This window comes from Struthio camelus, chromosome 11, assembly GCF_040807025.1.
Source record: "Struthio camelus isolate bStrCam1 chromosome 11, bStrCam1.hap1, whole genome shotgun sequence".
NCBI classification, from domain to species: domain Eukaryota; kingdom Metazoa; phylum Chordata; class Aves; order Struthioniformes; family Struthionidae; genus Struthio; species Struthio camelus.
The window spans coordinates 1,434,357-1,460,313 of NC_090952.1; the positions used below are offsets into that span (position 1 = coordinate 1,434,357).

Below are 25,957 nucleotides of genomic sequence, written 5' to 3' on the forward strand. Positions count from 1 at the left end.
CCAAACTAATGCCATTCCTGACAGGGGCTGCAGAGCTGAGGTGAGCACTGCCTTCAGGCTGGAACCTGTCATCTGACCCCAGCAGTGGTCTGGACCTGAAATAGGCATTAGAACATGGAGATCCTGCCATGGGACATCCACAATGTGTCTCCCAGCTCAAAGCCTGCTCTGCCAGTCTGGAGGCACAAGGAGATCCAGTGAGAATGACCAGAGGCAGCTTCCCCTCACTATCTCCTGCAGCAGAGTGGTGCTGATAGCAGCACCAGCACCTAGGTTCCCCCGGCGTCACCAGGACATGTGGGGAGAGGCTAGGGCCGTGCGGGAGAGGGGAGCTGTCGCCGTGACATGGGATGTCCCCTATGACCACAGTCCATGTCACAAAGGGGGCACGCCCTCCTCGGTCCACAGGGCCCCCAGCCAGAGTTCACCCTGCAGCAGGCAGGGGCTGCATGGAGTGGTTGGGGGGGGCTTTCCCTGCCACCACACAGGCCGTGCATCAGGGATAACCCAGCTGGGGGTCCTAGCTGGGCTAGGCAATGTGGCTGCACTCACCCCAGGCATGGCTCCAGCGTGGGAAACCTGGCTGTGAGGGAGGGCAGTGGTCACTGTGCCGCGCTCAGTCCACAGGGACACAGCAGAGGCAGCTGCTGCCGCCGGGGCAAGGAAGCGCTGTCAACTGACCGCATGAAAACATCCAGCAATTACTTGGCAGGGAGCAAAACCTTCTTCTTGGCACTTGGACAGATAGGTCCTTCCCTTGCCAGTGAGCTTGTTCATAAAACTTGCAGGGAGCCACTATTAAGCACTGTTAACCTGGAGATGTGTTTGAGACCTAGTGACTGCCGCACCTTAGGGCTGGGGATGGAAGGGAACTGAACAGGGGAGGAGGAAGTGCCAAGAGAGCTGCAGGGACCAGCTCACTAAACACAGGGGTATCACAGACTGTTCTGGCTGTACTGCTCTTACACCTGCACCAGTTTTTAGCCTTGTCAGGCCAGTCCCACAAACAAAATGGCAGAACTGAAGGAGTATGTGGACCCTGAAGTCAGATTTGTGGCTGACCCTTGCACAGGAAGGTAGCAGCTGTAGACACCGGGCATCAGGTAAAACGCCAAGTTCTTAAGATTTTTCAGGAGGAAGCTCAAGGCAGAGGCTACACCAAAGGGAAGGAGCTCCCCTAAGTCTCTGCTTTCAGTTCCCCACTGTTGCGGTGGGGAGGGAAGGGAAAAGGAACTGCCAAGCCTGGACAAGAGCCCGAGACTCCAAAGCCTACAGAGAGATCAGCAGGTCGGCGAGGAAGCTCAGAAAGTGCCTTCACCCACTTTCTGTCCACACACAGCACCAGCATCACCTTTGCTGGCCCCATCAGGCTTTGTCCCACCTGCTCCTGAGGACCTGCAAACATGCAGGTGCCCCTAGACAGTGCCCTGCTGCTGGGAGGTGTCTATAGGGCAGAGCTGAGCACACAGGGGCTGCGATGGGGTCTGCAGGCCTGGACAGGGAAAAGATGTGGGACAGAGAAACAGCTGCCAGCAGGAAAAGCTCCAGGCACTGCAGATAAAGCAAGAGAACAAGAGGAAACTAAAACAGAAATGCTGTGGCTGAGGGAATTTCAAAAACCCCCTCCCATCCCCTCCAATGCAGATGTTTCCCTCAGAGCAAGCCCCTGTGGGCTCCTCCACCCCTCACAGCCTCTGCCCTGGAGGCCATGCGGCCATGACCATGGCCCTGCAATAGCTCCCTCGAGGAGCCTGCAGGCACTGCTGGGGGAGGACAAGGCTTTCCTGAGGGCCTGTCCGCTTCTCCTCCCTGGGTTTCCCCCAGCAGCAGGATCACAGCATTTCCCCTTGTTCCTCCCCCTGCATGTACTGCCCTTGGGATTGCTCTGGGGCTCCCTGGGGATAATGGTGGTGGTGGTGGAGCAGCAGGGGCGTGAAGCTCCTGGGCTGACACTGACTCTCAGGGGCCTGCCCTGGAGGGGTTTCATGGGAACAAGGCACCCAAGCCCTCTTCTCAGTTTTCGGGCTGTGGGCAATGCCGTCAGCGTGGCTGGGCAATGGGCTGGGCTCCCCTTAGCAGACGTCACCTTAAGACACTCAGTTGTCTCTGGGGAGGTGTCCTGAGAGGCTGCGAGCACCCCTCCAGAAGGCTACAGCTCTCCCACAGCATTTTGACTGTGCTACCTGAGAGCCTGGGTCTGGCCATGTCCTTCTCCTCACGGTGCCCACAGCCAGGCTGAGAACAGAGAGGAGCTGGGGATCTGCCCTTGGAAAAGCAGGGCTGCCAACAGGAGGCACAGACAAGCTGGCTACCCTCCCACATCCAGCATGGAGTTTCGACAAGCAAGGCTGGAGCCACTCTCCCCCCTTGCAGCTGGGATCACACTGAAACACCCGCTGCACCCGGCACAGGGTGGAGGGGCCTCCAGGAGAAGGGGCACAAAGGCTGGGGCCTCCCGCAGGGCTGGATGTGGCCCAGGCTGGGCCTTCCCCAGCAGCTGCTCGCAGACAGCCGGGCCAGGGCGGGCTCCGCCTGCCCCCACACCCAGAGTTGGTCGCTTTCCCCGGCCCTCAGCCCTGGCGGGGCAGCTCCCAGCACTCCGCCAAAAGGCTCCAGGCGCCCCAGCAGTGTGAGACACGGCCCACTACGACAGCAGCTCCCGAACCCCGGCCCCACCCTCGGCGACTTCCTCTGTGCCAGCACACATGCTGCTCTGCACTGCGCCTCAGCCCTCCCTGCCCTTCTCTGTCCCCCTCCTTCCCTCCCTTAGGGCCCCTCTCCTCGGCTCCCCTAGCCCGGCCCTCCCCGCGCAGCGCACGTACGCCGCCCCCCCCCCGCCCCTCTCGCGTGATCCCCCCGGGAGGCCACGCCCCACGGGAGCCAATGGGGGAGTGCGGGATGGGAGGGGCCGTTCCGTGGGAGGTGTCTCTTCCGGTGGGGGGGCTGCCACCAGCTGGCCCCTGCCGGGCTCTGCCTTTGCGCCGGCCCCGCCGCCGTAGCACCGCTCTCGAGGCTCGGGGGAAGCAGCGCTAGTAGCAATCGTTGTTCCCGGCTGCTGCGCAGGGAGCGCGGAGCGACGCTGCAGCCTGTGGTGTCCTCGTGTGCCGGGAGCCTCTGGTGACTCCCTGCCGGCTGGGGCAGAGGGTGGCGAGCGCGTGGGGGAACCGCGCTCTGGGGCTGCGGGAGTGTCCTCCAGGGGAGCCCCCACTGGGAAGCGCTGCTGCCCGGGAGCTGCTGCCACCGGGCTGCGCTCTGCTCAGGTCCCCTGAGTGAGTCTCTCGAAGGGAATGGAAAAGAAAATAAATCTCTGAGCTGTGGGTGGGGGCAGGTGCTGTTTGTGAGCATCCTGGTGACACAGAGTGATGTTTTCAGCAACGCTGTAGCCTGACAGGTGCAGCAAAGCTTTGAGCTGTGAGACCTCCCATTACTGGTGAAACCTAGGACAGCAGATGAAGAGTGAAAGGAATAGAGAGGGTGCTTTATTTGCTCCTTCTGCTGCTTGCTGTTCTCCTGTAGTGGAAAGATGAAACGCTCTGGGTGTGGGTGCTGAGACTGGTGGGGAAAGTAAATAGGCATGAGTTGCTGTTGTACTGCACTGTGGAAGTGCAGCATTCAGTGGTTTTGATTAGCTTATGAACACTGGCAGTGGGGTGGGGGGTTTCAACTTAAACTGATGATCCCTGACCAGCTGTCATCCCTAGTAATGCGGAGAAAAGAGAGATGTGAAAAGAACAGAGCCTGAGTTTAGGTTGGTATAGGTAGAGTTTTAGCACTTTTTTGATAACTTCCTTTTTTCCTGCAGTTGCTAAGGAGGAAAGTAAAAGGACGGCCATAAACAGGCACTGTGCTCCCTGGACAAAGAAGAAGGACCTGAGCACACCCTTGCCTGCAGAGTGTTTTCAGAAGATTTACAGATTAGGGCGCGTGTTTTCCTTCTGTTTCCGATACTCCTCGACACCGCTGTCCTTACTCCTTTCTCATTAGTTAAACCTAAATTGTAAAGACAAAGCATAACCCTCTCATGGTGGTGTGCATTGCTGTTGGGGAGGGAAGCATCTAAGCATAGATTCCTTTTGCCTTGCTTCTGCATTGTGGCCATCCGTGTTCCCTGGCTCTGGCTGCTTTAGCAAATCAAAGCTTTCCCCATTCATTTCTGAATTATGAAGAGAAAAGTGATCTTCCTGTGTGATCAAACTGCTTCTAACCTCCCAAGTGTTTGGTAAAGAAGGAGAGAACAAGAGTCTCAAGGATGGTGAGCGCTCTCCTAGAACTGGAGAAGGATGTGCTTCTGTTTAAGAATGGCTGTTGTTACCGTAGCTAGGTATTTAACCTGAAGTTAGTCCAGAATGTCACCTTGGGAAGGTTGAGCTGTACTTCCTCTCTGCCTGAAGACAGCACAGCTGAAACTTATTTTGTGCAAAAAGTTGAATTGGAAGATACAGACCTTTTTTACTGCCTTGAGTTTTCTCTTCTGAAATGCCATGCTGAGAGGGAATATATTTTTATAGGAACAGATTTGCGTTTGCCATCTACCCCCTAATACTTTCTGCTTGACTGCATATTGACCCGAACTATTCCCTGTGTTCAGTGAAAGGTGCAGTTAAGGATATTAGTGCTGCTGTAGGAAGTTTTTGTGCAGTTGGCACAAAAGTTAGTTCAGTAGTGATGGTGCCAGCTGGGTTTGGGAGAAAGAGATGAAAACAAAGGATTTTGTTGAAGAAAGGTTACAGTGTTGCCTAGTCTTTTTGAAAAAAAACATAGAAACCACTTTCTCTTCTCTGTTCCTGAAGGAGTCTCGCAAATAGTTCTACGTCTTTTTAACAGCTGACAAAGTATTTCAACTGACTATTGCCTTTTGTCTAGTGAGGAGGTGTGCGTCTCAGAATTGGTGAAAGACCTAGTTCCTGAGCCCTGCTTTAGCAATATGTTGCTGAAGTGGATGTGTGCGAGATGCTTTTCTGTCTTCCGTTTCCTGTACAACACAGGCTTTTCTTTTATGGAACTTACAGAATGTTGTGATTTACATGTGTGCTTATGATCTTAGATGACTTAGTACTCTTCAGTCTGTTCCTTTCCATGAGACAGGAGGCAAGTTTTACTTCTAGGCTGGGGTAGCCTGTTGTTGCTAGTAACGCCAGAAACCCTGGGTGATGGAAAGAGATGTTAGTGGAAGGCATGTGAGGAAAAAGGCCGAAGATGCGGTGGTGGGAGAAGTAGCTGTGTGTGAGCGGTCTGTTGCCTGGGAGAGGTGTGGGGGGTTTGCTGAGATGGTGCAGCAGTGGTAGTAGTTGCCACTTGAGAGACCTTTCCATGTTTCTGTCAGAGATGATCCGTGAGATGCTTGGAGGAGGGAACTTTGGGACCTGAAACATAATGCTGGGAGTCAGGGTCCCGTGTGGGGAACTCGGTCTCTGAGAGACATGTCTGTGGCTACCTAACCCTGTTCTGCCTGTTTTTTTCCTCCGCATTGAGTCATATATGGGAGACCTTGACCAGAGCTGGAGAAGGAAGGGAAAAAGAGGAGTTGCACATTATTCAAGTAATGAATATGCCTACTTGTTCTTGGGTGTCATGTGCCTTGGAAAACTCTGGTTCTTCTACTAAATCATTGTTACTGAAACTGTGTGGTTCTTCTTCCATACTTTTCTCTTTGTGACTGTATGTGGCCAGGGGCCTGAGGGGGTTAGCCCTTGGTATGATCTTATCTGCGCTGAGTGAATATAAGAGGATACACTATTTCTAGTGCCAGCAGGAGAGATTCCACATCAGTAGAGTGACCTGGACTCCAGGCATTGTCTTCTGGTTGTGTGCCTCTACCCATGGGCAGCAGAAAGAGCATTTCAGCTGAAAGTCTAAAATCTTTTGGTTGAGGAAATCTATATCAGCCAGAGCATTTATGCTAATAGAGCTTCTGTTGGAAGCTATAGAATGAAACAAGCTCTCCCTGGAAGAAAGAAAAAAAAAAAAAGGCAGGAAAATAAAACCCCTGATGGCTAAATATTGGCTGAAGTGGCTTTTTAAGGTGAGTGAGAGAGGTTTAGTGTGCCAGTGACTTTCTTAGGGGTAGACTGAACTCTGTTCTCAAAGGAGTGGTCTTTGTAGTGTCTGGCTGGGTGACGTGCCAACAGAGGGACGTTTTCCCGGATCTTTCAGATTCCAGGATTGGTCACGCTGAACTCAAGAGATCATTGTTTGCCAAGTATAAGAATTTGTTAGAGCTAAGTGGTTCTACACATATGACAGACACTGGACAACACTAAACAATTAACACTAAACACTCTACAAGTATAACAAAGTTAAACAGTTTAGTAATGCTAGAAATATAAGATAAATAAACATATATCAAAGCTGTATGGTTAAGCCATGTATGCATGGTACAATGACCATTCTGGCCCTTTCTTTGTCCTTCTTGGTCCACTCCATCCAGCAAGAGTTTTCCCTGGATTGTTCTTACCACGCTTGCGCTGCACCAGGATGATTCACATTCTTGCTGGCAGTTGGCATCAGGGCTGTCCCTGCTGATGGGTGGGTTGTTGGGTCCACAGGCCAGCTGATGGTGAGCCCGAGTCCACACAAAGGTATGTGGCTTACTTTCTTTTATCCTCCCCAGGCTTGGTTCCTTATCTAATCAAATAATGCCAGACTACAGTCACACAACAGAAAACATGGCACAGCAGATAACAGTATGCACGCATGTCATAACACTGCACACGTCCAACAAATAACTGTTTGCATGTTCAACGAATAACCCCGTGCAAAATTCCACAGTACCTAGATGCTTATGGTGTGAGTCTGCAGTGTCACTTCCCCTTTGCTGCCTAAGTTTGTTCAGCAGTCATGGGGTCATTGGAGGGATACTGTAACCCTGCAGTATGGTGAATCTGGCTGTGGTGCAGCGGGGGTTCCTTAACTCTTGGGGAGCACTCCAGAGTAAACCCCCTTTCTATGGACTGCACCATCCTGAGTCCCACGCTTGCCTGTGCTGCACCTATCAGGCTAATTGCCTGAGCAGCCCTTTACTTAACTTAAGGTTGAGTTTAGTCAAGGCTCTTAAATAATTCCTTTTTAGCTGTTCTTTTGAGGGTTGGGATCTTTTCTTTTTTTTTCTTTTTTTTTGATTTCTTTTTTTTTTTCCCCAGTAACAGCAGAACTGCCAAACCAAGTAAGCAAATTACACCTGTTGTGGATGAGCCAGTTCCATTGTTTATATTATATTTATTTGGGGAAAGCTTGTTTGGTGGTGCAAAATGAGAAGCAATGCTTGTGAGCAGGAGCAGCATCTATTCTTGCAAACTGACTAATGTGGGCAAGTGTGGAGTCTCAGAATTAAACCCCTAGCAACTGCCTTGCTTCAATTCTCAGAAACTTTCACATGATATTCAAAAGGCCTGTTTGGAGTTCAGGCTTCCTACTCAGCCAGTTGGTATTAGGAAGTTGTCTGCATTATCACCCCTGAACTGAGCCCCATCCATGTAATTGTCCTTGAAAGCTGAGTTGTAGTTTTTCTCCTAATGCTTTCCCATCTTACAGTGCAGATATCAAGGGTGGTGATACCTGAGGCCCAGAGTGGTCTCGGAGGAACGATCTGATCAGGTACTGAGTGTCCTTTCATCGTACTGGATTGAATGCCTTTAAAGCACAATGAGTGTGGGATAGCATGAGTGTCCGTTGTAGGTCTCCCCTCCCCACCCCCAAAAAGGGGTTCTTTGGTGATAATGCAAATACTGATTTTTGGAGGAGCAGGAAGTATATATGGACACCTTCACAATGGCTCCTGCCATGTATTGTGGGAAGGGACCCCAGCTCTTCCTTCTCTCCCGCTCTTGCTGCTCCAGAAGAATCGTGCTGGAAGCTGTTTTCCCTTGTTCATGTATGCAACCGAGGTTCCAGTCAGATTCCGCTCTGCAAAAAGCAGCTTTCTTGAGTGGGAGATGGATTCTTCAGACCTGAACCAAAGGGTGAAGGCTACAAAGGGCTACCGAGATGATTAGAGGGCTGGAGCACCTCTCCTAGGAAGAAAGACTGCAAGAGCTGGGCCTGTTCAGCCTGGAGAAGAGAAGATTGAGAGGGGATCTCATCAACGTGTACAAGTATCCGAAGGGGGAGTGTCAAGAGGATGAGGCCAGCCTCTTCTCCGTGGTGCCCAGCAACAGGACAAGAGGCAATGGGCAGAAACTGAACCACAGGAAGTTCCACCTAAACCTGAGAAAAAACTTCTTCGCTGTGAGGGTGACAGAGCATTGGAAGAGGTTGCCCAGAGAGGTAGTGGAGTCTCCTTCGCTGGAGATATTCAAAACCCGTCCGGATGTGATCCTGGGCAATATGCTCTAGAGGTCCCTGCTTGAGCAGGGAGGTTGGACTAGCTGATCTCCAGAGGTCCCATCCAACCTAAACGATTCTGTGATTCTGTGAATGTGACAACATTGAAACAGCTCATTTCTGTCTTTCTCTGCTGCATTCTCTCAGGTGTTACAGACCAGCAGAAAATGCTTGTGACCAGGGCAATCCAGTGAAGCAAGCCATTGCAAAGGTAACTTGTGTTGTTTACTATTTTATTTTTAGGGAAAGCTGGTTGAGTATTTCCGACCATAAGTGTTTGCACTCTTCCGTGTATGTTGTTGAGTGAAGTATGTTCTCATGCCAGTTGTTTTTTCCATGGGAAAGGGGAGCACTCTTCAACAAATGGCACTTTCACAGAGATCTCCTGCTGTCATTTTGTTTCTGTGCCATTCTGAGCACTCTGTGCTATGCTCTTTTAATCCTTTCCTCTTAGCTGTCAGGTAGCCTTGAAAGCCCACAGTGCACAAGCTTAGTTGACTGATAGGACAAACTTGCAATGTGATTTAGTCCACTCTTACTTGTGTTGAGTGATGCGTGGTGCATCTTTTTGTCTTTCAGCTGTAATAAGGCCTGAGATCAGAAATACAAGCTTAACCACGGAAATGAGAATTACTAGTCTCAGTCTGAACTGAAGAGCTATAGGGGGAGGCTTTGCTGAGCTGCTTAATGCTTGTTCAAAACAAAGCAACTTTGTGACCCTCTTGCCTCTCTCTTACTGTGGATGCAGTAGCACATGGGTACACAGTTTGAAAGCAGCCATCCCTAAAAAGCAACTTGGGAGTTTTCTAACAATGGTTGCTTTGCTTCTTTGGAACTCTGCAGAGCAAGGAGCTTATGTTTTCATGGATGTCTGGACTGGACTGGTTGGGTTTCCTTCCTGACCATTGGCCATTAGGGCACAGCTTGTCACTGTGTGTGTGAAGTTAAGATTTGGGCTCTTTTCTCCCCTAGGTGTTTTGCTTCCCCTGCAGTGAGTATTCTCTGACATTTTATTGCCCAGCCAGTCAGTGTCCTTTGATCCTTCTGCAGCTCTTTTGTTGACAAAAAATATGGAGATGATTGAGTATTTTTGTTTGTTTTTGTTATTGTTTTTGTTTTAAACAGCCACCCCCCTGACAGAAGGAAGCAAGGCAAAGAGACATCTGGAGGTGCCTTTTTCAGAGCAAGTTCTTCACAGCATGGAGTTGTGTATATGTGAGCACTGCTTGGATTTGAAAAGGGAACTGGAACTTGTCATCAGGAGGCCTTAACCAGTCCTAATAAGCCGGACATGCGTATTCCGTTTTGTCAACAATGTCTAGCTGCTTCCCAGCCAATAGCTACTCAAGCTTAGCACAGTCGAGATAAGGAAATAGCTTTAGTATGTAAAAGGAGCCCTTAGGATACACAGAGTGAGTCCCGCCTGGGTGTCCGACCTGTGCATCCAGCAGCCTCCCATCAGCAACCCCTCCACGTGGCTCCCAGGGCTCCCTGCGCAGTTTGGAGTGTAAGTCATTCATTAAATCTACTCTGTTCAACTCATGAACCTTGAGTGTCTCTCTTCCAGTATCCGACCCTCCCTTTCCTGCATTGTGGTCACAGTTTGCATACTCAAACTGCATGAGGAGCCATGTGAAAGTTCGCCCTGATTGTGCCGACATGGTTCCTCACTGTGAATAAACACGACATTTGGGAATCTAGCATCAAGGCTATGACCTAAATCGTAGGTTCTCCCCTGGGCAAACACCTCTCTGCAAAGATGTGTAGGACTGTGGGGGCTGTTTCTAGGGCCTCCTTGGGTATATTGACCGTGTAGGTTCACTTACCTTTTTCTGTGGGGGGGGAGGGGAAGGGTAGAAGATGACAAGAGGTAGGAAATACACCTCAAATGAAATGAGAAACAGGTAGAAATGCTTAGAGAGCAATGACGAGGCATGTGTGTGAAGCCTTCTATCAGGTGTAACAATCAGCATGTTTTCTATTTAAATGGCCACATTTGTAAGCATTATTTCTTATTCTTCACAGGCAGATCAGAAGAGGACAGCTGTGTGTTAAAATCCATTTCACAGAATCGCTGAGGTTGGAAGGCACCTCTGGAGATCTTCTGGTCCAACCGCCCCCCCCTGCTCAGAGCAAGATCAAGTAGAGCAGGTTGCTGAGGGCCTTGTCTGGTTGTGTTGTGAATAGCTCCACAGATGATGACTGCACCACCTCTCTGGGCAACCTGGTCTAGTGTTTGAGAGTAAGGAAGATTTTTTTTTTTTCCTTATGTTTCAATGTAATTATTTTTATTTTGGCTTGTGCCCAGTGCTTCTCGTTCTGTCCCTGGGTGTTACTGAGAAGACCTTGGCTCTTGTCTTCTTTACACCCTCCCATCAGTATATATGCACCCTCTTTGCTGAGGTATACAATCCCAGCTCTCTCTGCCTTTCCTGAGGATGTCAGATGCTCCAAGCCCTGAACTGTCTTCATGGCCCTTTGATGGACTTGCTGCATTCAATCCATGTGTTTCTGGTACTGGGGGAGCCCAGCATGGAACACAGCACTGCAGATGCGGCCTCACCAGTGCTGAGGACAGGAGGGATCACCTCCCTTGACCTGCTTGCTGGCTGTGCTCTTCCAAATGCAGCCCAGGATGCTGTTGGCCGCCTTTGCCACAAGGGCACATTGCTAGCTCATGCTCAACTGGATGTCTGCCAGGACCCCTCGGGTTCTTTTCTGCCAAGGTGCTTTCCAGCTGATCGGCCCCCAACACGTACTTCCTCCACATATTCCTCCACAGGAGCAGGACTTGACATTCCCCTCTGCTGAACTTCATGAGGTTCTTGTTGGCCCTTTTCTCTAGCCTGTCAAGGTCCCCCTGAACGGCTGCACAACTGTCTGGTGTATCAGCCACTCCTCCCAGTTTTGTATCATCTGCAAGTGTAGCTGAGGGTGCACTCCATCTCATCATCCAGGTCATAATGCAGATGTGAAACAGTATTTTAGCTGGTATTGACCCCCTGAGGTATACCCCTAGTGACTGGCCTCCAGCTGGCTGCAACTCTTTGATGCCAGCAGTTAAGCCAATTTTCAGTCCACTTCCCTGTCCCTTATCTAGTTCATCCTTCATCAGTGTCTATGAGGATGCCATGGGGGACAGTGTTGGAAGCCTAACTAAAGTCAAGATAAATAATACTCACTGCTCTCCCCTTATCCACCGAGCTAGTCAATTCATCATAGAATTACCTTTCTTATGCCTGTGCTGACTATTTTACCTTTCTTTATGTCCATGCTGACTATTCCCAATGACCTTCTGGTCAAAATTTGTGTGGAGATGGCTTCTGGGAGGATTTTCTCCATCACTTTCTCGGGGATCAAACTGAGGCTGACAGGCTTGTAGTTTTCCAGATCCTCCTCCTTGCTATTCTTGAGGATAGGAGTGATGTTTGCTTTCTTCCAGACCTCAGGAACCTCCTCCAATTGCCGTGGCCTTTCAAAGATGATGGAGAGTGGCCTCACTATGACGACAGCCAGCTCCTTCAACACTCGGACTTATGCATGTCCAACTTGTTTAAATCTTTCTTAACCTTATCTTTCTCCCCTGACCTTGCAGCAGATATCAGGATGGTGCAAGTCTCCCATAAGGATGAGGGCCTGTAAGCAGGAGGCTTCTTCCAGTTGTCTGAATTGAATGTCACCTGCTGCTTCTTCCTGATTGGGAGTTTTTAGCAGACACCCACCATAATGTTGGTTTGCCCCTAATTCTGACCTGTAAGCTCTCAGGTGGATGATCTTTAGTCGCTGGCAGAGCTCCATGCATTCCTGCTGCTCTCTCACTCTCCCATAAAGGGCAATTCCCCTTCCTTCCCTTCCCAGCCAGTCCTTCCTAAAGAGCCTGTGTGCATCCAATGCAGCATTCCAGTCTTGTGAGCTATCCCACCACATGTCTGTGATCCCAATGAGATCATAGCCTTGCTGGTGCACGCAGACCTCTTAATTCCTCATGTTTCTTCCCTTGGCTGCATGTATTAGTGCACAAGCACCTCAGAGGTGCCCAGTTCTTCTGTTTCCTACAAAAAGCATGAGAACTTCCTCCACCATGTTGCCCTCTCAGCACTTTTTTTATTTGTGTGCAGACAGTTGAGGGGGGTCCACATCCGCACTGTTTTGTTGTTTTCAGAGTCTCTGTTGTCCACCCCACACACTTTGTTTGCCAACGCTGTCCACCGCTGCTTCATTTGTCTGTTGATTGTCATCTCCTTCCCCCTTGTTCCTGCTTTAAAGTTTTCCTCACCAGGTGGGCTGGCCTTTTGGCAAAGGTGTCGAAAGTGGCATGTGTATGTGCAGTGTCAACGGTGTGCCACAGTGTGGGTGTGAAGAGCAGGTATATGCTTGTATGTGAGGTGCATGCTGGTGGTAAGGTTGTATAGTCTGGGGGAGGTGTTTATGTGCTGTGGTGTGCATGCATTGTGGCAGGGGATGTGAGTGAAATGCATTGTGTGCATGTGTTCGTGTATATGCAAGATGGGGGTGCAGCATGATGGTGTGCAATGCTGACTGCATTAGAATCCTTGTAAACAAGATGAGTAAATTGTGTGCATGTGTGTATGTGGGCACGCACATGCATGCAAGGAGTGCACACACACCATATTGTACTGTGTGTTAGGAGGCATAGGTCGGAGTGTATATGGACATTATTGCTTTTTGCTGCTACAAATAATTCTGGGATCACACATTAGGTTTGTATAGTCCATGCAAATAAATCCATCATTAGGCACAGGTTGGTCATTCCAGCTGCGAGCATCCACCCTGCCCTTTATTTATGAGGTGGATTTTTGCATTTGGGAAGCTCCTCCATCCCCTTTGTGAACAGCTCAACTGCTACAAAGGAGACAACACTGACGGCACCAGCGGAAGCTCCCCCATGAGCGTGTCTCCACTCAGCCATGCAGGTGCTATCCCTTGGGGCTGGCCAAGCTTTAGGGCCAGGCACCTCCAGAGCAGCAGCTCAGGACCTGTCTTTGGACTCGCTCATGTTGCTCATCTGTCTTTTGCGCAGCTGCTGTTCTTAGTGCCTTCCCCTCCAGTGCCATACCAGCATCTTCTCCTAGTGCTAGAGAATTCAACAGAAAGATGGACAGGGAGAAGAAGAAGGGTGAGAACAGGGAGAAGGCAGAGAACTACTGTAGGCCTAACTCAGGCCCTATATTATGGCATCTTCTTCTGGTGAAGTTCCAAGGTCCCTCTCCTGTGATAGAGGCCCCTTGCCCCCAAGCCCATGAGAGGGTCCCATGTGCAGCTAATCAGCCTGGGGCTGAGTCAGGTGGGGCCAAGACCTTGGCCTGAACAAGGATCGACCCCTGGTGGAGGTGTCTTGGTGTCAGTGCTCTGCGAAGGAAGGACAGGCTATGGAAAAGGGAGTGCCAAACATCGGAGGGCTCCTTCTGTCATCAGCCCAGACTTTGACATCCTGTACTGAAAGCCTATTCTGGTACCCAGCAACTCCCCCTTGGATTTCAGGAATATTCAGTTCAAGGCCAGACTCAGACGCTTGCTCCTGTCTCGTGAGGGTGGTAAGAGGAAGATCCCCTTTCCCCTGATGCTGCTGTCAGTGGAAGGATGGGTATTGCAGCAGGGGAACTCATCCTCCCTTTTTAGAGATATTTACCAGGGGAACTGCTTCTGCTCCTCTTGCTTCTGTCTGTTCCTCTTGGCAACATATTTGAATATTTCCCGACGGGTTTTATATGGCTCCAAGCTTTTCAGAACCTGAGCTGCTCGAGGGGAAAGGTGGCTGCAACAGCAGGGAAAAGTCTCTCACTGGCTGGCTGGGAGCCTGCCTGCCTCTCCCTTGGTCCAGCTCCTGCACCCACCTAGCCCCTTTCAACCTGGAATGAGTTTTAGGAGTTAGCTGTGGGCCACAGAGAGGCCCCTGGGAGGAGGCAGGGAGTACCTAGGTCATTCCCATGTCATGAGAAATTGGAGGGTGCTGTGTGCAATCCCAGGCCTCAGGGATTTGGATCCATAATACCTTGGTGCGGTCACAGCCCCTCGACTGCCCCAGGCTGTGGCTGGAACTGGTGCACGCTTACTCAGGCTGGATTCTCTCCAGCTTGGCTGCTGCTCTCTTCTGCTCCACTGATGGAGGGTTTTTGGCCTTTTCCCACCTCTCCTTGTTCTCTTTTCTCCTGGGCTGGACTGGGCTGGAGGAGGGGGAGCCCAAGTCTTCTCACTGCCAAACTCCTGCCAAGGAAGAGAGAGTGTTTGCAAAGCAGATGGTTATAATAGAGGAGCTGTTTCCCAGAGGACCTCTGGCAAGGACCTTGCAACAGCAGCTGGGGAACCAGGACACTCTCCACCACATGCCCACAGGGGAATGTCAGGGTGGTTCCAGGGCTTCACTACAATTGCCAGCTGACCCTGCACCTTCCTTCTGACATCCCTGGGAGCATCCTAAATGGGGAGGAGGTAATGGCCGTTTGCAGGGCCTGAACTTCCAATGAGCTCTTCGCTGGGTTTGGCAGGGCAGACCAAGCAATCTGAACCCTTCTGACCGCAGGTTTTGCCCTAAGCTTCAGGGCTCACTGCCCCACTGGCTGCTTCCCCAACACCTGATAACCCAGCAATGGGCATTTAATAACACCATGACTTTTCCTGATGAGGGGACTCCTTTGCTGCTTGCTCTTTGACTGTTACAGCACTAATGGAAAAAACACTGCATCAGTTTCACAAAGACATTATCAGGGTGGGAATTACTGCTTTCATTCCAAAAAAGCTCCTACCAGATGTCCTCTGCTCTCTGGTGTACTTCTCTTCCTGTCAATTTCAGCCAGTGCTGACTTCTCCAGAATCCTAGAAGAATCCTCCCTGGGGCTCAGGTCTTTCTCAGAGGACAACTGTAACACCAAGAGGAAAAATAGGCAGTGCATTTTGGAGGGAGGTGAGAACCTAAGTTTCCCCAGCATCTGCATCCTGATGCAACTGCAACAGAATTGGGACCAGTGAGGGAAAAAGTAATGAGGGATATGCTATTTGTTTGGGAGGAGTCTGGGTGGAGAAGGAGAGGTAGACAGGTAGTGAAAAAGTGTTTCCAGAAACGGAGACATTAGGAAATCAGGTATAACAAGAAAACATAGGGGCAGGCGGAAGTTCCAGGAGGGGTGTCTTCCAGCAGTAGGAGCGTGGATGTGTACGGATGGCAGTGAGGCTGACCTGCAGACCTAAGTTCGTGCTGACACCCTTGGCAAATGCACCAGACTCTCCATCAGGTCTATGCCTGAAAGCCTTGGAGGGGGTGTGTGAAGTAAGGAGGAATAGACTTGCACCCTAAATACTAAGTACTGGGGAGGGAAGGGAGATAAAATTGTGGTTCAGTACTAGCTGGGTGGGATTCGTATGGTGAACTGGTAATTAGTAGTTCTACAGTTGCATATGCCCTTAGGTTAATCATAGAATTGCCTAGGGATTTCTTCACAGTGTAATTAATGCTAACTCAGTAAGCACAGTAGACTCGCAGATCAGTGCCCCCTCCAGCTTGCTTTCTAAGGGGAAGAGTTGGACCTATGAAGCCAAAGTTCAAGGAAAGGGCGATCAGTGTCTGCCCTCATCACAGCGGACTGCTGCTTTTGTACCTTGTTTTTCATTGGCAGCTTCTTCCTCACAGGGATGAGCAGGCAACCCCCTGCGCATTGACTGCATGTCAACACTGCCCCCACAGCCTGCAGAACTTCCACCCTCCACTCCCTGCTGGAGAGGATTGCTGTTGTCCTGGATGGTGTCAAATGCTGCCAGTACCTGGGCTGGCTCTTGATTGTGACCTGCAAACCAGGCTTCCCACGCTGCCCATTCTGCCTGTGCTTGTTTGTGCCGCTCTTGGTACAAGGACCCCAGCCTCTGCCTACGGTCCCACTGCGCAGACATCTTCCAGGTTTCCTGGAGGGCCACAGAAACACAATAGCAGACAGGATTACTCTCAGCTCCTGGGAGGGCTTTCTGCAGGTCTTACCCTCGCTCCTGCGCCCCCCTCTTCAGCCAGCCTACCTGCAGCGTTTCACTCCGAAAAGGTTAGGAGCCAGGAAGTTAACGCCAGGCTCCTCAGTTTATCACACACAATGGAACAGTCCGTTATGACCCACGATCTCAACTATCAATGGTCTAGAAAAGACCTGTATGTTTTCCATAGACTCAAAATGTACCAGTTCCTGATGCTAGAGCAAACAGTGCCCCAGGGAAGTGTCCATGTGTGTTTCCTGGAGGTACAGGGGGGAATAACACACTGTAAGGGTAACTTTAGTAAAAAGATCTGAAGGGAGTAACAGAACTGTTAAGAAAAACACCTCTTCAGGAATCTTTTCAGAAATGCTATGTACACAGCAGGGCTTTTATACAGTTTCAAAGAGCACAGTAATTACAGCAACGTGTAGCACATACCTGCAATATTCTCCTACAGCCCTGGGGAATAGTGAGGGCAGCTGTGGACGTGGCTGGAGGAGCTGGTTTCTGCTTGCTGGCCTCCTTTGTCCTGAGGGAGTTGCCTGGACACAGTGGGAGCAGACTACAAATAGACACCAAGAGGAGTCGGTGTGAGTGCAGGGGGAGTTTCTTCTCCATCCCATGCTCACAAGCTGTGCACCTGCCTCTGCAACGGAAGGCAGCTCTGCAAAGAGTTAGCTGTATTTAACTAATTGTGTTCACATCAGCGGAGACAGAGATGACCCCAAGCTACAACACTCAGCTATGGCACAGGCCTCAGGAATGCTCAGGAGGCCCCTGCCTAGGACCCTCTTCATGGGAGAAAGAGAGGAGCAGCGTCTTTTGCAACAACAGGCTCTGAGAGGTACTCTTATACTCTGCCTGGCCATTGCTTTAACTTCTCTGTGGTCCATAATACAGTGTGTTTATAGATTAGGAAGATTCTTCCGGGGGAGTCAGTATAAAAGAGGGAGCAAGTGATCAGTTAAGAAAAGCAATCCTGCCATTTCCCTATGCCTGGCACTCTCTTGTGCCTTCTACAAAGGTGGGATTTCATGGGAAAGAAGATGCTACAAGAAACTTCAGCACATGGGGTCAACACTTCCCAGGCTTGCAGAAGCAGTGGGGAAGATGGGGCCATTTGCCATGGCAAGGTGGAGGGTGGCCATGCTCAGGGTCCTGAGGGTTTGAGAGCCTGTTCTGTGCCATGTTAAATAGATGGACTGGAGAAGCAACAGAGAAGGACCGCACAACACCCCTGAAGATGATGCTGATGCCCACTTGCTCTCCTCTCTGGTACCCTCTGACGTGATCAGCAAATGCCCCTCCATTGGCTCCAGAGCTCAGCCCAGCAAAGGCTGGGATCTGTGTCAGGAATCTGATCTGTGTCCACCCCTTCTGAGTCCCTGGGGCTGGCATGGCCAAAAGGACGTCTCTCCTGCAGGGGTACAAGAGTTCCCCTCAAGTCCCGCCCCCCGCCAAGGGTCTCACCTGGCAGAAGTCGTCTTCTCTGTGTCTTGCTGCCTCAAGCCTGCCCCTGAGCTTGGCAGCATGGGGAGAGGAAGCTCCTTGCGGCTCTGCAGGAGCTTGCCAGGACACCTCTCTGTAAGTAGGAAAGGAAGGAGGGTGCTTTTCAGAGCAGCATCTTGGGGAGTGCATTCGTGCCTGGCTGAAGTCACCAGGTGTGAAGGACAGGGATGGGGGACACAACCTGGTCAGGAGGGAGCTCTTCCCTTACCTGTGCTGGTGCCAAGCTCCCCTGTGGCCTTCTTCTGCAGGGAGCTGGTGGTGGCAGTCTTGGCCTTTGGTTTGCCTTCCACCGTGAGCTGAAACCTGGGAAACAAATGACAGCACTGGTTTGAGGAAAGGCCACCATCTGTCCTATGCAGCTTGCTGGCACTAATCCTCCTTATGGTTATTTGAGACCCTGCATTCCTTCTCCTTTGTGTCCATGCATGGGTGTTTTTGCCGGTCTCCAAAAGACTGAAAATGTAATCTCAATTCCTCTCTGTGTGCAGTCAGTTCTCTCCGATGGGAATGACAGCAGCTTGGGCATAAGAAAAGCAATGACAATTCTCAGTCACTCCAGGTGACGTAGACACCCGTAGCCCAAACTGTGCCTTAGTTAACTGGGAATTATTGCAGGTGTTTTTCCCAACTTGATGCTGAGTGCTGCGCTCCAGCAGTGTGCGCTCCAGAGCAGGAGCTGGGAAAGCACCTGCTGGTTTGGCCAAGGGCTGCAGAGGAAATGTGCTCACCTTGGGAACACCTGGACAAAGCTAGGCTGGATCCCTGGAGTGGTGGTCTGTGCACCAGAGGTATCTAGCTCTGTCATCCACGGTCCCTGCAACATGACACAGACCCTTTGGGAGGTTTCCAAGGCAGTTTTCTCGTTTTCTCATTTCACCCAAAAGCAGCAGCCTCTTCTCCTGCTAAAGGAGGAACCTGCTTCTCCAAACCCCTCTTTTAAACCCTCTTGCATGATGAGTAGCCCGCAGTTCCGGTGTGGAGAAGCTGCATAGCAAAGAATTGTGACTGGGCAATAACACTGCCAGGCTTTTTGTAGGGGCAAAGGATCCAGAAACTCAGGACACTCTCTTTGCTAAGTCAGTAGGGGCAAACACTGGGAAGGGCATTCAATTAGCTTGCCACATGCAGGTGAGCCAATAGAGATCAGCTTGCTTCACCATTGATAGGATTCCCGAAGAAATCCAAGGAGCCCAAGAAACCGGAGCAACTTACACTGCCAATGGCTGCAGGCGGGCCTGCCTTCTTCACCAGCCTGTGCATGCAGTCAGGAGAAAAATGCATGCATGCTTCACCTTCTTCACAGATCAGAACGCCAATGTTTTTGAAGGTGAAGGCCACGGGCTCCTTGTTCCCCACGTGGGAAGAGAACAAGAGGATAGTTTCTTGCACACACTTCTCCACCATGTGCCGTGAGAAGGAGGTGGCCAATGACACCCGCTGGTAGTTGAGTGGTTTGATCTTGACATCGTCTGCAAGGGAGTAGGGGAACAATGTCATTGCTACAGCAGGCCAAATTTCTGTTGCTGGGCCATGAAGAACTGTGGGCAGGGTGGGACCAGTTGTTAGGGCACCTCCGAGAGAGCCTAACTTCAAGCACTATTTAGAAAAAAACAGTACTGCAGGAGAGGTAGTTTATAAAAAAGAGTTCTTTGGGCTGAGGTCTGTTTGTGGGTAGCTGAAGCTGTCTGTCCACCTTTGGAAGGGAGTCCCTACTTCTAGCCTCTTCCAAAGAACAGGGAGCACCCACCCCTGTCCATGGCAAGGGGAAGAGGAGGGAGGCCACTGCCTTCTCACCAAGGTGAGTCACTGAGGGGCGCTTGAGCCCCTGCAGCCAGTCCACGTCCATGGCCACCTGGAAGATGGGTTTTTGAATGGTCAGACCCTTGCCTCTTTGCTGGTACAATCGCTCTTGGACCATGCAGAAGGTCCCAAGCCCCGCTACCAAGACACCCTGCACACAGAAAAGACAGAAAATGCCCATGAATAACAATTTTGGAGATGGAAAAAAGTGGTAACTGTCAGAGTGTGGGGAAACTGCTCTGTGCCCTCCCCACTCCTGAGGCACAATGGGGAGAAGAGCCATATTCTCCAGATTTTGTGCACAGCCTCCTCGAAAGAATTGCTAACATCCCGCAGCTGGAGATGGTCCCTGTGCTTTCTGCCAGCCAAGGCACAGACCCAGGAAAACTCCCCAGTCTCTCTGCTTGATCTTTCTGCTCTGGCCATGGGGAACACAGAAATGCTGGGACGCATCAAACGCTTTGTCAGACTAGAGCTGGCCTGGATCTCTCTCCTGGCTGCCTGAGAAGCTGCTCTGCAGCACACTGGCTGGTTGCAGTGTGCTGTCGAGGCGCTGGAGAAAGGATTGCTGCCTGGGGTCCAGGCCTCTCAGGATTACTAAACCCCTGGGCGTGAGGGACCAGGACACCAGCCCACCTTGTCCAATATCAGCTGCTTCATGATGTAATTGGACACAGCATCCCAAATAGCAACAATCTCTGGAAAGCAAGGGAAGGACATGTCAGGCCCCAGACCAGCCAGCTCACAACCTCTCAGCAAGCTCCTGCCCCAGGGAAGGACAGATATAGGTGTACGTAAACCCTCGAGAAAGCCAGCAGCATGGCTGCAGAGCCAGGCTTTGCCTCAGTTTCAGGCTACTGGCCTTACTCATAGGCCAGGGGAGGTCCCGAGAGGAACAAGGGACATGGGAAGGGTTTGGGATAAGGACTGTGGCCATCTGAAGCTGGCCTCTATGAGTCCAAAACATGCTCTGCCAACCTGGAGGCAAAAGAGGCTCTGCAGGGAAGGATCAGAGGTTCTCCCAAACAAGTAGACGACTTGGGGTTGTTACAAGGTAGATGATCCATTTCCAAGACTAGTGTTTGCAGCAGGCTCTTGAGAACCCCATGGGAGCTGCAGGAGCCCCCCAGCCTCTGGGACACAGGACCCCTTTCCTCCCAGAGGCAGATCCTAATCCCAGGGAAACCTGGCCCCACCCCTGCCCCCATGAAGGGATGGAGCTGGCCCCACAGGAGCCTTGGGGCACAGGGCAGTCCCATGCCCAGGAGCCAGGAGTCCTGGCTGCCACATTGGGCCCTAAACTGATTAGGACCCTCAGGCAAGGCTCTTGTGGCAGCCTTCAGCCCTGGGCAGCCACCTCCCCTCCCAACAGTTTTTGCAGTTAACAATCTCAGTGCAACACCTTGGGAAGGAGCTCCCAAAGCCCTTACTCTCAGTGGAGAGCCGCAGGAGCGTTGGGAACAAACAACTGCGATCTGGGCTAATGGTATCAGTCCAGCAGTCCTCCATCTTGCTTGACCACTTGCCCTCGGCTCGCCTCTCCACCCGAGGAGGAAGGATGCTTTTCCCGTCCCTTCACCCAGAACGCCTCTCCAACACACCCCTGCTCCTCTGCCTGACAGTGAGGGGCCCTAATGTGACTCCTGTCCCCCCTCCTTGCCACCGAGTGACTCCAGAGGGCAGCAGTGGTGAGTGCGTGAGCAGTTCCCAATAGCACCTAGGCCTCGCAGGGAAGTGAGGGTGCTGCCGCGGTACCACGGAGACTTCCCTGTGATGCAGCACATCCTACTATGACCTCAGCTTGTGTCACCTGGGAGCTCAGTAGGTCACTGCCATGGAGATGGCATGTGGCCAGGGAGAGAGCAGAGAGATCTCCCCTCACGTCCTGCAAAGCAGTCACTTCTCTTCACCCCAGTTATTTTCCAAAGCTTGCTGATAAATCCTTCAGGAACATCTCCAGACAGTGCCAAAGACTGTGAAATACCTAAAATGGGGCACTAGCAAAGTCACTTCTGCAGCCCTGCACTGACAGCACTCTGCACTGGGCACACCTGTGCGGGAAGCCAGGGTTTCGGGGTTGATTTGGGAATTGGCATTTTTCAAAGCCAAGATCAAAGTCAGGTGGGATGAAGCAGCACAAAGCATGGCCACAGGCTGAGACAGTTTGGTGAGCTTCAAAATGGATTTCTCCTGTGGGTCGCTCTTTTTGTAGAAGTACAATGTAGGACAATATGGGACAGGAAAGAGCCTTCTTCCTTTAGGCCACAAAGCAGGCTGTTTGTTTTTAAAAGTCCTTAGCAAGGTTTCTCGGTCTGTGGTGCTTAAGATGCCATAAAAGAACAAATGTGCCCTTCACACACATCATCCAGAGGGCTTTATCTGGGACCCTGGTCCCTGCCAGGCTCCAGAGCCATGGGCCAGGCCAGGTAGAAAATCTGGGGAAGTTGTCTCATTTCTCATGAAATTTGCCCACCTTTCCTTCTGGCTGAGCCTAGGGAAAGCTGTTTCTCCTCTTGGACCTTAGTTGGTCCTTGGGCTTTTCAGTGTCACCTCAAGGCAGTGCTTCTCCCCTAGTTACAGTCTCTGACACCCTGGTTCTCCCCCCCCCCCCCCCCCCCCCCCGCCCAGCACCCTGGCTCTCCCAGGAGCTGTGCAGCCTGGCACCGTGGCTCACCCACATTTTGACCCTAGGCATCTCAGGACATGGCCACACTCTGCAGTGCTGCTGTCCAGGCTCCAGTGCAGTGCCTATAAGGCAGGGTAATGCCTCAGGACCTGCCTTTTAACTTGGTCAGTTTATGAGATGACCAGCTCTGCAGCTGCTGAAGCTACTGAAGCTTGAGAGCATCCCCACAACCAGCCTTCCTGCTCTTCCTGCTCTTCCTAGTCTCTGCACAGTCCTGGGGCAAATCCTGCAGAATGGAGACTCCATCCCCCTTGAATAGAGACGTCAGAGACGTGGCTTTCCAAGTCCCTGCAAAAGGAAGGACTCCTCATTTACTTCTTTGGGTTGCTTATTCAGCCTATGGCACCTTGTCTATGATGCTGGGAGCCCCAGCCCTGTACCCTGGCGTCTCCGCCCTTTCTCTCCCATGTCTCTTGTGTGGCTACCCAAAGTCTTCTCCATGCACCCGGGGTATGAGAAGTGGTGCTTTAGAGTGCTCACTTGAAGCTGTGACAGGCTTCAAGTCCGATGGAGGCTAGTCTGGGACATGCCCGTGCCCCCATGTCACCTCCTGCTCCTGGCCGCACAGTCTGGGAAGGTAGCTTCACCTCTCACCCAGCAGCATCTCTAAGCTGGTAGAGGAGGTGGCCTTGCATGGTATTTATAAAATCATATCTTCACTGAGGTACTTATCAGGTGCAGATAATCCCCCCAACCCCAGAAGCCACTGCTTTGGATCCTCACCATCTCTGGTGGTCTCCTTTGTCTGCCACCTTACCCTGAGAGGTGCACACTGAATACCTCAGCCTGGCAAAGGCACACACCGCTGTGCCTCTCCTTACTCCTCCATGCTCTGTGCATGGTCTGCACCTCCTTCTGCGTGGTTTCTACCATGCAGTGTGTTTATGAAGGAGTTCAAATCCTTATCAGGCTAGAGAGTGTAAGACTCTGTCTACCTTGTATTGCTTCCAGTAAATAACAAAAATCAGAAAGGGTGAAGGAGAGTCTTGCAAATAAGGCCTGGAATTGGCTGCACCTCACACTGTGACCTGGGACAGATCCTATTTCCCATGGCTTCAAAATAGAAACAACTCTTCCATTCCATATGATGCAATGCATACATACATCTACAAGATAGAAATCTGCAAGTGAAAGGCAAAAAGGGAATGGGAAGGGACTTCATTTTACTGATTAGGATATCCTGAATCTAGCCCTTTCCCCGGCCCAGAGCGTGGTTATTCCTTGAAGCAACTTCACAATGGAGCCATAACACCAATCCTATCCTGAGGGCTGAAGTAAGCAATCGACATTGGAGGATGTAGCGAGAACACCTGCAGAAGATCTGGCGAGGAGCCAGGTGACTGGCAGCCCCAGAGCCCCAGAGCATTCCCGTCAAGGCCAGACATGTATATTCCATTTCGTCAACAATGTCTAGCTGCTTCCCAGCCAGTAGCTACTCAAGGTTAGCACAGCTGGGATAAGGAAATAGTTCTAGATTTAAGGAGCCAATAGGATACAACAAGTTGAGTCCCACCTTGATCCATGTGCCCAGCAGCCTCCCATCAGTAACTCCTCCACGCAGTTCCCAGGACATCCCATGCAGTTTGTAGTGTAAGTCATTCATTCATTAAATCTACTCTATTTAACGCCTCATCAACCTTGAGTGTCTATCTATGCTGGTATCTGACCCTCCCTTTCCCACCTTGTGGTCACAGCAGTTTATAGTGTTTTGCTGGTTTAGCTGTGTCTATGCCAGGTTAGTTGCCGGGATGAAACAATCGTTAAAGCTCACACCTGGGTGGATATTATGTCACCAGCAATATTGTGAGGGCTAACAAAACCCCTAATGGGAGGAAGCAACCTGTACAGAGAGTGCAGGAGCTGTGGGTGAAGTCATTGAGAGTATGTCAAGTCCCTGGGACCGAGGACATGTCTTCCAGCTGCATCCCATGGGGTACCCTGGCTGCACAATGGCTGCATGCTGAACTGAGCACCTGGTGTTCCCCAGCACCTCTCCTGCACCCAGGTTTCAGAGGCACCTTGATCTGTGTGAGTAGGACTGCACGGCTCACTGCAAACTCAGGCCCAGTTTGTGCAAAGCCATTCAGAGGTGCAATGCCAGCATCTCCCAGAAGACAGGGCTCACTGTTCTCCTGTTCTCCTGCTTCCTTAAGCTCTGCTGATGTAGCTAGACCCCTGGAAAACACCAACAAGGATATGTGTAGCAAGTATCTTCCTGTGTCTGGTCAGTGCTGAAGAGGACTGATACTGTTATCCAAGCTGGCACTGATATTTCTGGCATCTGAAGGAGTGCTAAAGAGATTACAAGTGCCTTATTTCCCTGTTGCTTCTGGTGCTATGCAGGAGCGTGGTGTGAAGCCCACCTGCAAGTGCCAGGCAAATCATCTCTCTGCCATAAGGGGACTCTTATCAGTGCTTGGCAAATGCTGGACCATAAAATCACCACCTTACCCTTCGTTTCCATTGCTTTTTTGATGTTCCCTTTGTTCTTCAGAGGAGCTTTTCATTTTTCCAAGGGAGAAGTGTGAACTCTTTTCAGTTAGGTCAAGATGGGTTTGCACTGCTCTCTTTAGTGGTACAAACAAGGCATGTGCAGGGTACCTGAGCATATACACACAATTACATGACAAGTGGAGAGGGCTGGTCCTAGCACTTCAGAGGTGAACATACAGATATGAGGGTGAACAGATCCCTGGTGGAAAAAAGATGGTTTTGCATGGCAGAGAGAGGCACAGGTTCTCTCCTCTGGTCAAGCCCACAGTATGTTCCCATTTTCCTTAATGTAGTTTGCTATAATGCCAGGACATAGACACTGCCTGAGTTTTGCAAGGGCTGGAACTGCTTAGTTTTGAACCAAGAAGCAAACAATCATGCCAAACATGCACTGTTTTGTATGAGAAACCCACTCAGCTTCTCCCTTGGGCTGGCTGGAGGGCGAGGACAACTGACCAGGACAGCTAAGCTTCCAGGAGAAAGAGGTGGAGGCCAGACTGAACTTGCCTGCTTGGCTTCAGTAACTAAAGTCTTGTCTCAGGGTCAGGCAACTCTTCAGTCAAGATGTGCTCAGGACTTGTGAAAGCAGTGAGATTTAAGCCCCTGCTTGGAGTTCAGCAGCTTTCCAAGTGTCTTTTGTTGAGTGCTACAGCTCCCTTTTCCCGGGATGACTCAGATTGTCACTTCTGCCTGGCAAGTTGGATTCAGCAGTATAGCATCCTTACTCAAGCACATGAGCAACAGCCTTACCCAAGAGTGCTGGGAGCTACATAGCCCAGCACTTCCCCTCTGGAGAATCAATGAGCTAAATAAATCGGACATGTCTGGGGAGAGATGGGATAACTGGGAAGACGAAATCATGTGGCAATGGGGAAGCGTGAACAAATGTCCGAGAGCTGTCATCATTCCCTACTCCAGAGGATGGCAGTGAATGTGCATCTCACCCTGCAGGGTGATGGGACCCCTGCTGGTGGATGTGTTGCTCTGGAATAGGACCTGTGCCAGGGGAGGTACTGAGCTAAGAGGGCTGCAGGCCCCAGAGTTTTGCAATCTAAGCCCTAGGTATGACTGCTGGGTAGGGAGGGAGGCCTCAGCCTGGTCTTGCCTGGAGCTCCATCTTTGCTAAGCCTCTATCTCTTTGGAGGTCTCTGCATCTCCTCCCTCCTCCAGCTGCAG

The 25,957-nt window shown here is 51.1% G+C and overlaps 1 protein-coding gene and 1 long non-coding RNA gene across 7 annotated transcripts; one reads left to right on the forward strand and one right to left on the reverse strand.

Moving 5' to 3' along the window:
* The first annotated feature begins 2,910 nt into the window (after window positions 1-2,910).
* Window positions 2,911-13,088, forward strand: LOC104142855 (uncharacterized). Of its 6 annotated transcripts, none has more exons than XR_011143490.1 (5): window positions 2,911-3,117; window positions 3,803-8,262; window positions 8,467-8,530; window positions 9,445-9,826; window positions 10,345-13,088. It is a non-coding gene; the product is annotated as an uncharacterized lncRNA (long non-coding RNA). The 6 variants fall into 6 exon arrangements; XR_011143491.1 differs by having other exon boundaries at window positions 2,936-6,578; window positions 7,140-8,262; XR_011143488.1 differs by having other exon boundaries at window positions 2,936-3,269.
* Window positions 13,089-13,271: 183 nt separating this feature from the next.
* Window positions 13,272-19,260, reverse strand: LOC138068752 (uncharacterized). Its single transcript, XM_068957177.1, has 8 exons — window positions 19,015-19,260; window positions 18,011-18,105; window positions 17,764-17,875; window positions 16,732-16,855; window positions 16,096-16,233; window positions 15,084-15,197; window positions 14,394-14,544; window positions 13,272-14,095 (listed from the first exon to the last, which is right to left on the reverse strand). Exons 3-8 carry the CDS (start codon window positions 17,823-17,825, stop codon window positions 14,064-14,066), a joined length of 621 nt encoding a protein of 206 aa, XP_068813278.1. The 5' UTR covers window positions 17,826-17,875; window positions 18,011-18,105; window positions 19,015-19,260; the 3' UTR covers window positions 13,272-14,063.
* Between the last annotated feature and the right edge of the window lie 6,697 nt (window positions 19,261-25,957).

Coding starts and splice junctions, on each gene's coding strand:
- LOC138068752 (XM_068957177.1), bottom strand. CDS start 17,825: ATGCTGCCAAGCTCAGGGGCAGGCTTGAGGCAGCAAGACACAGAGAAG. Junction 16,234..16,731: donor GCTGTAGGAGAATATTGCAG/GTATGTGCTACA, acceptor GTGGCCCTCCAG/GAAACCTGGAAGATGTCTGC. Junction 14,545..15,083: donor CAGAGAGCAGAGGACATCTG/GTAGGAGCTTTT, acceptor CTTCCTTGGCAG/GAGTTTGGCAGTGAGAAGAC.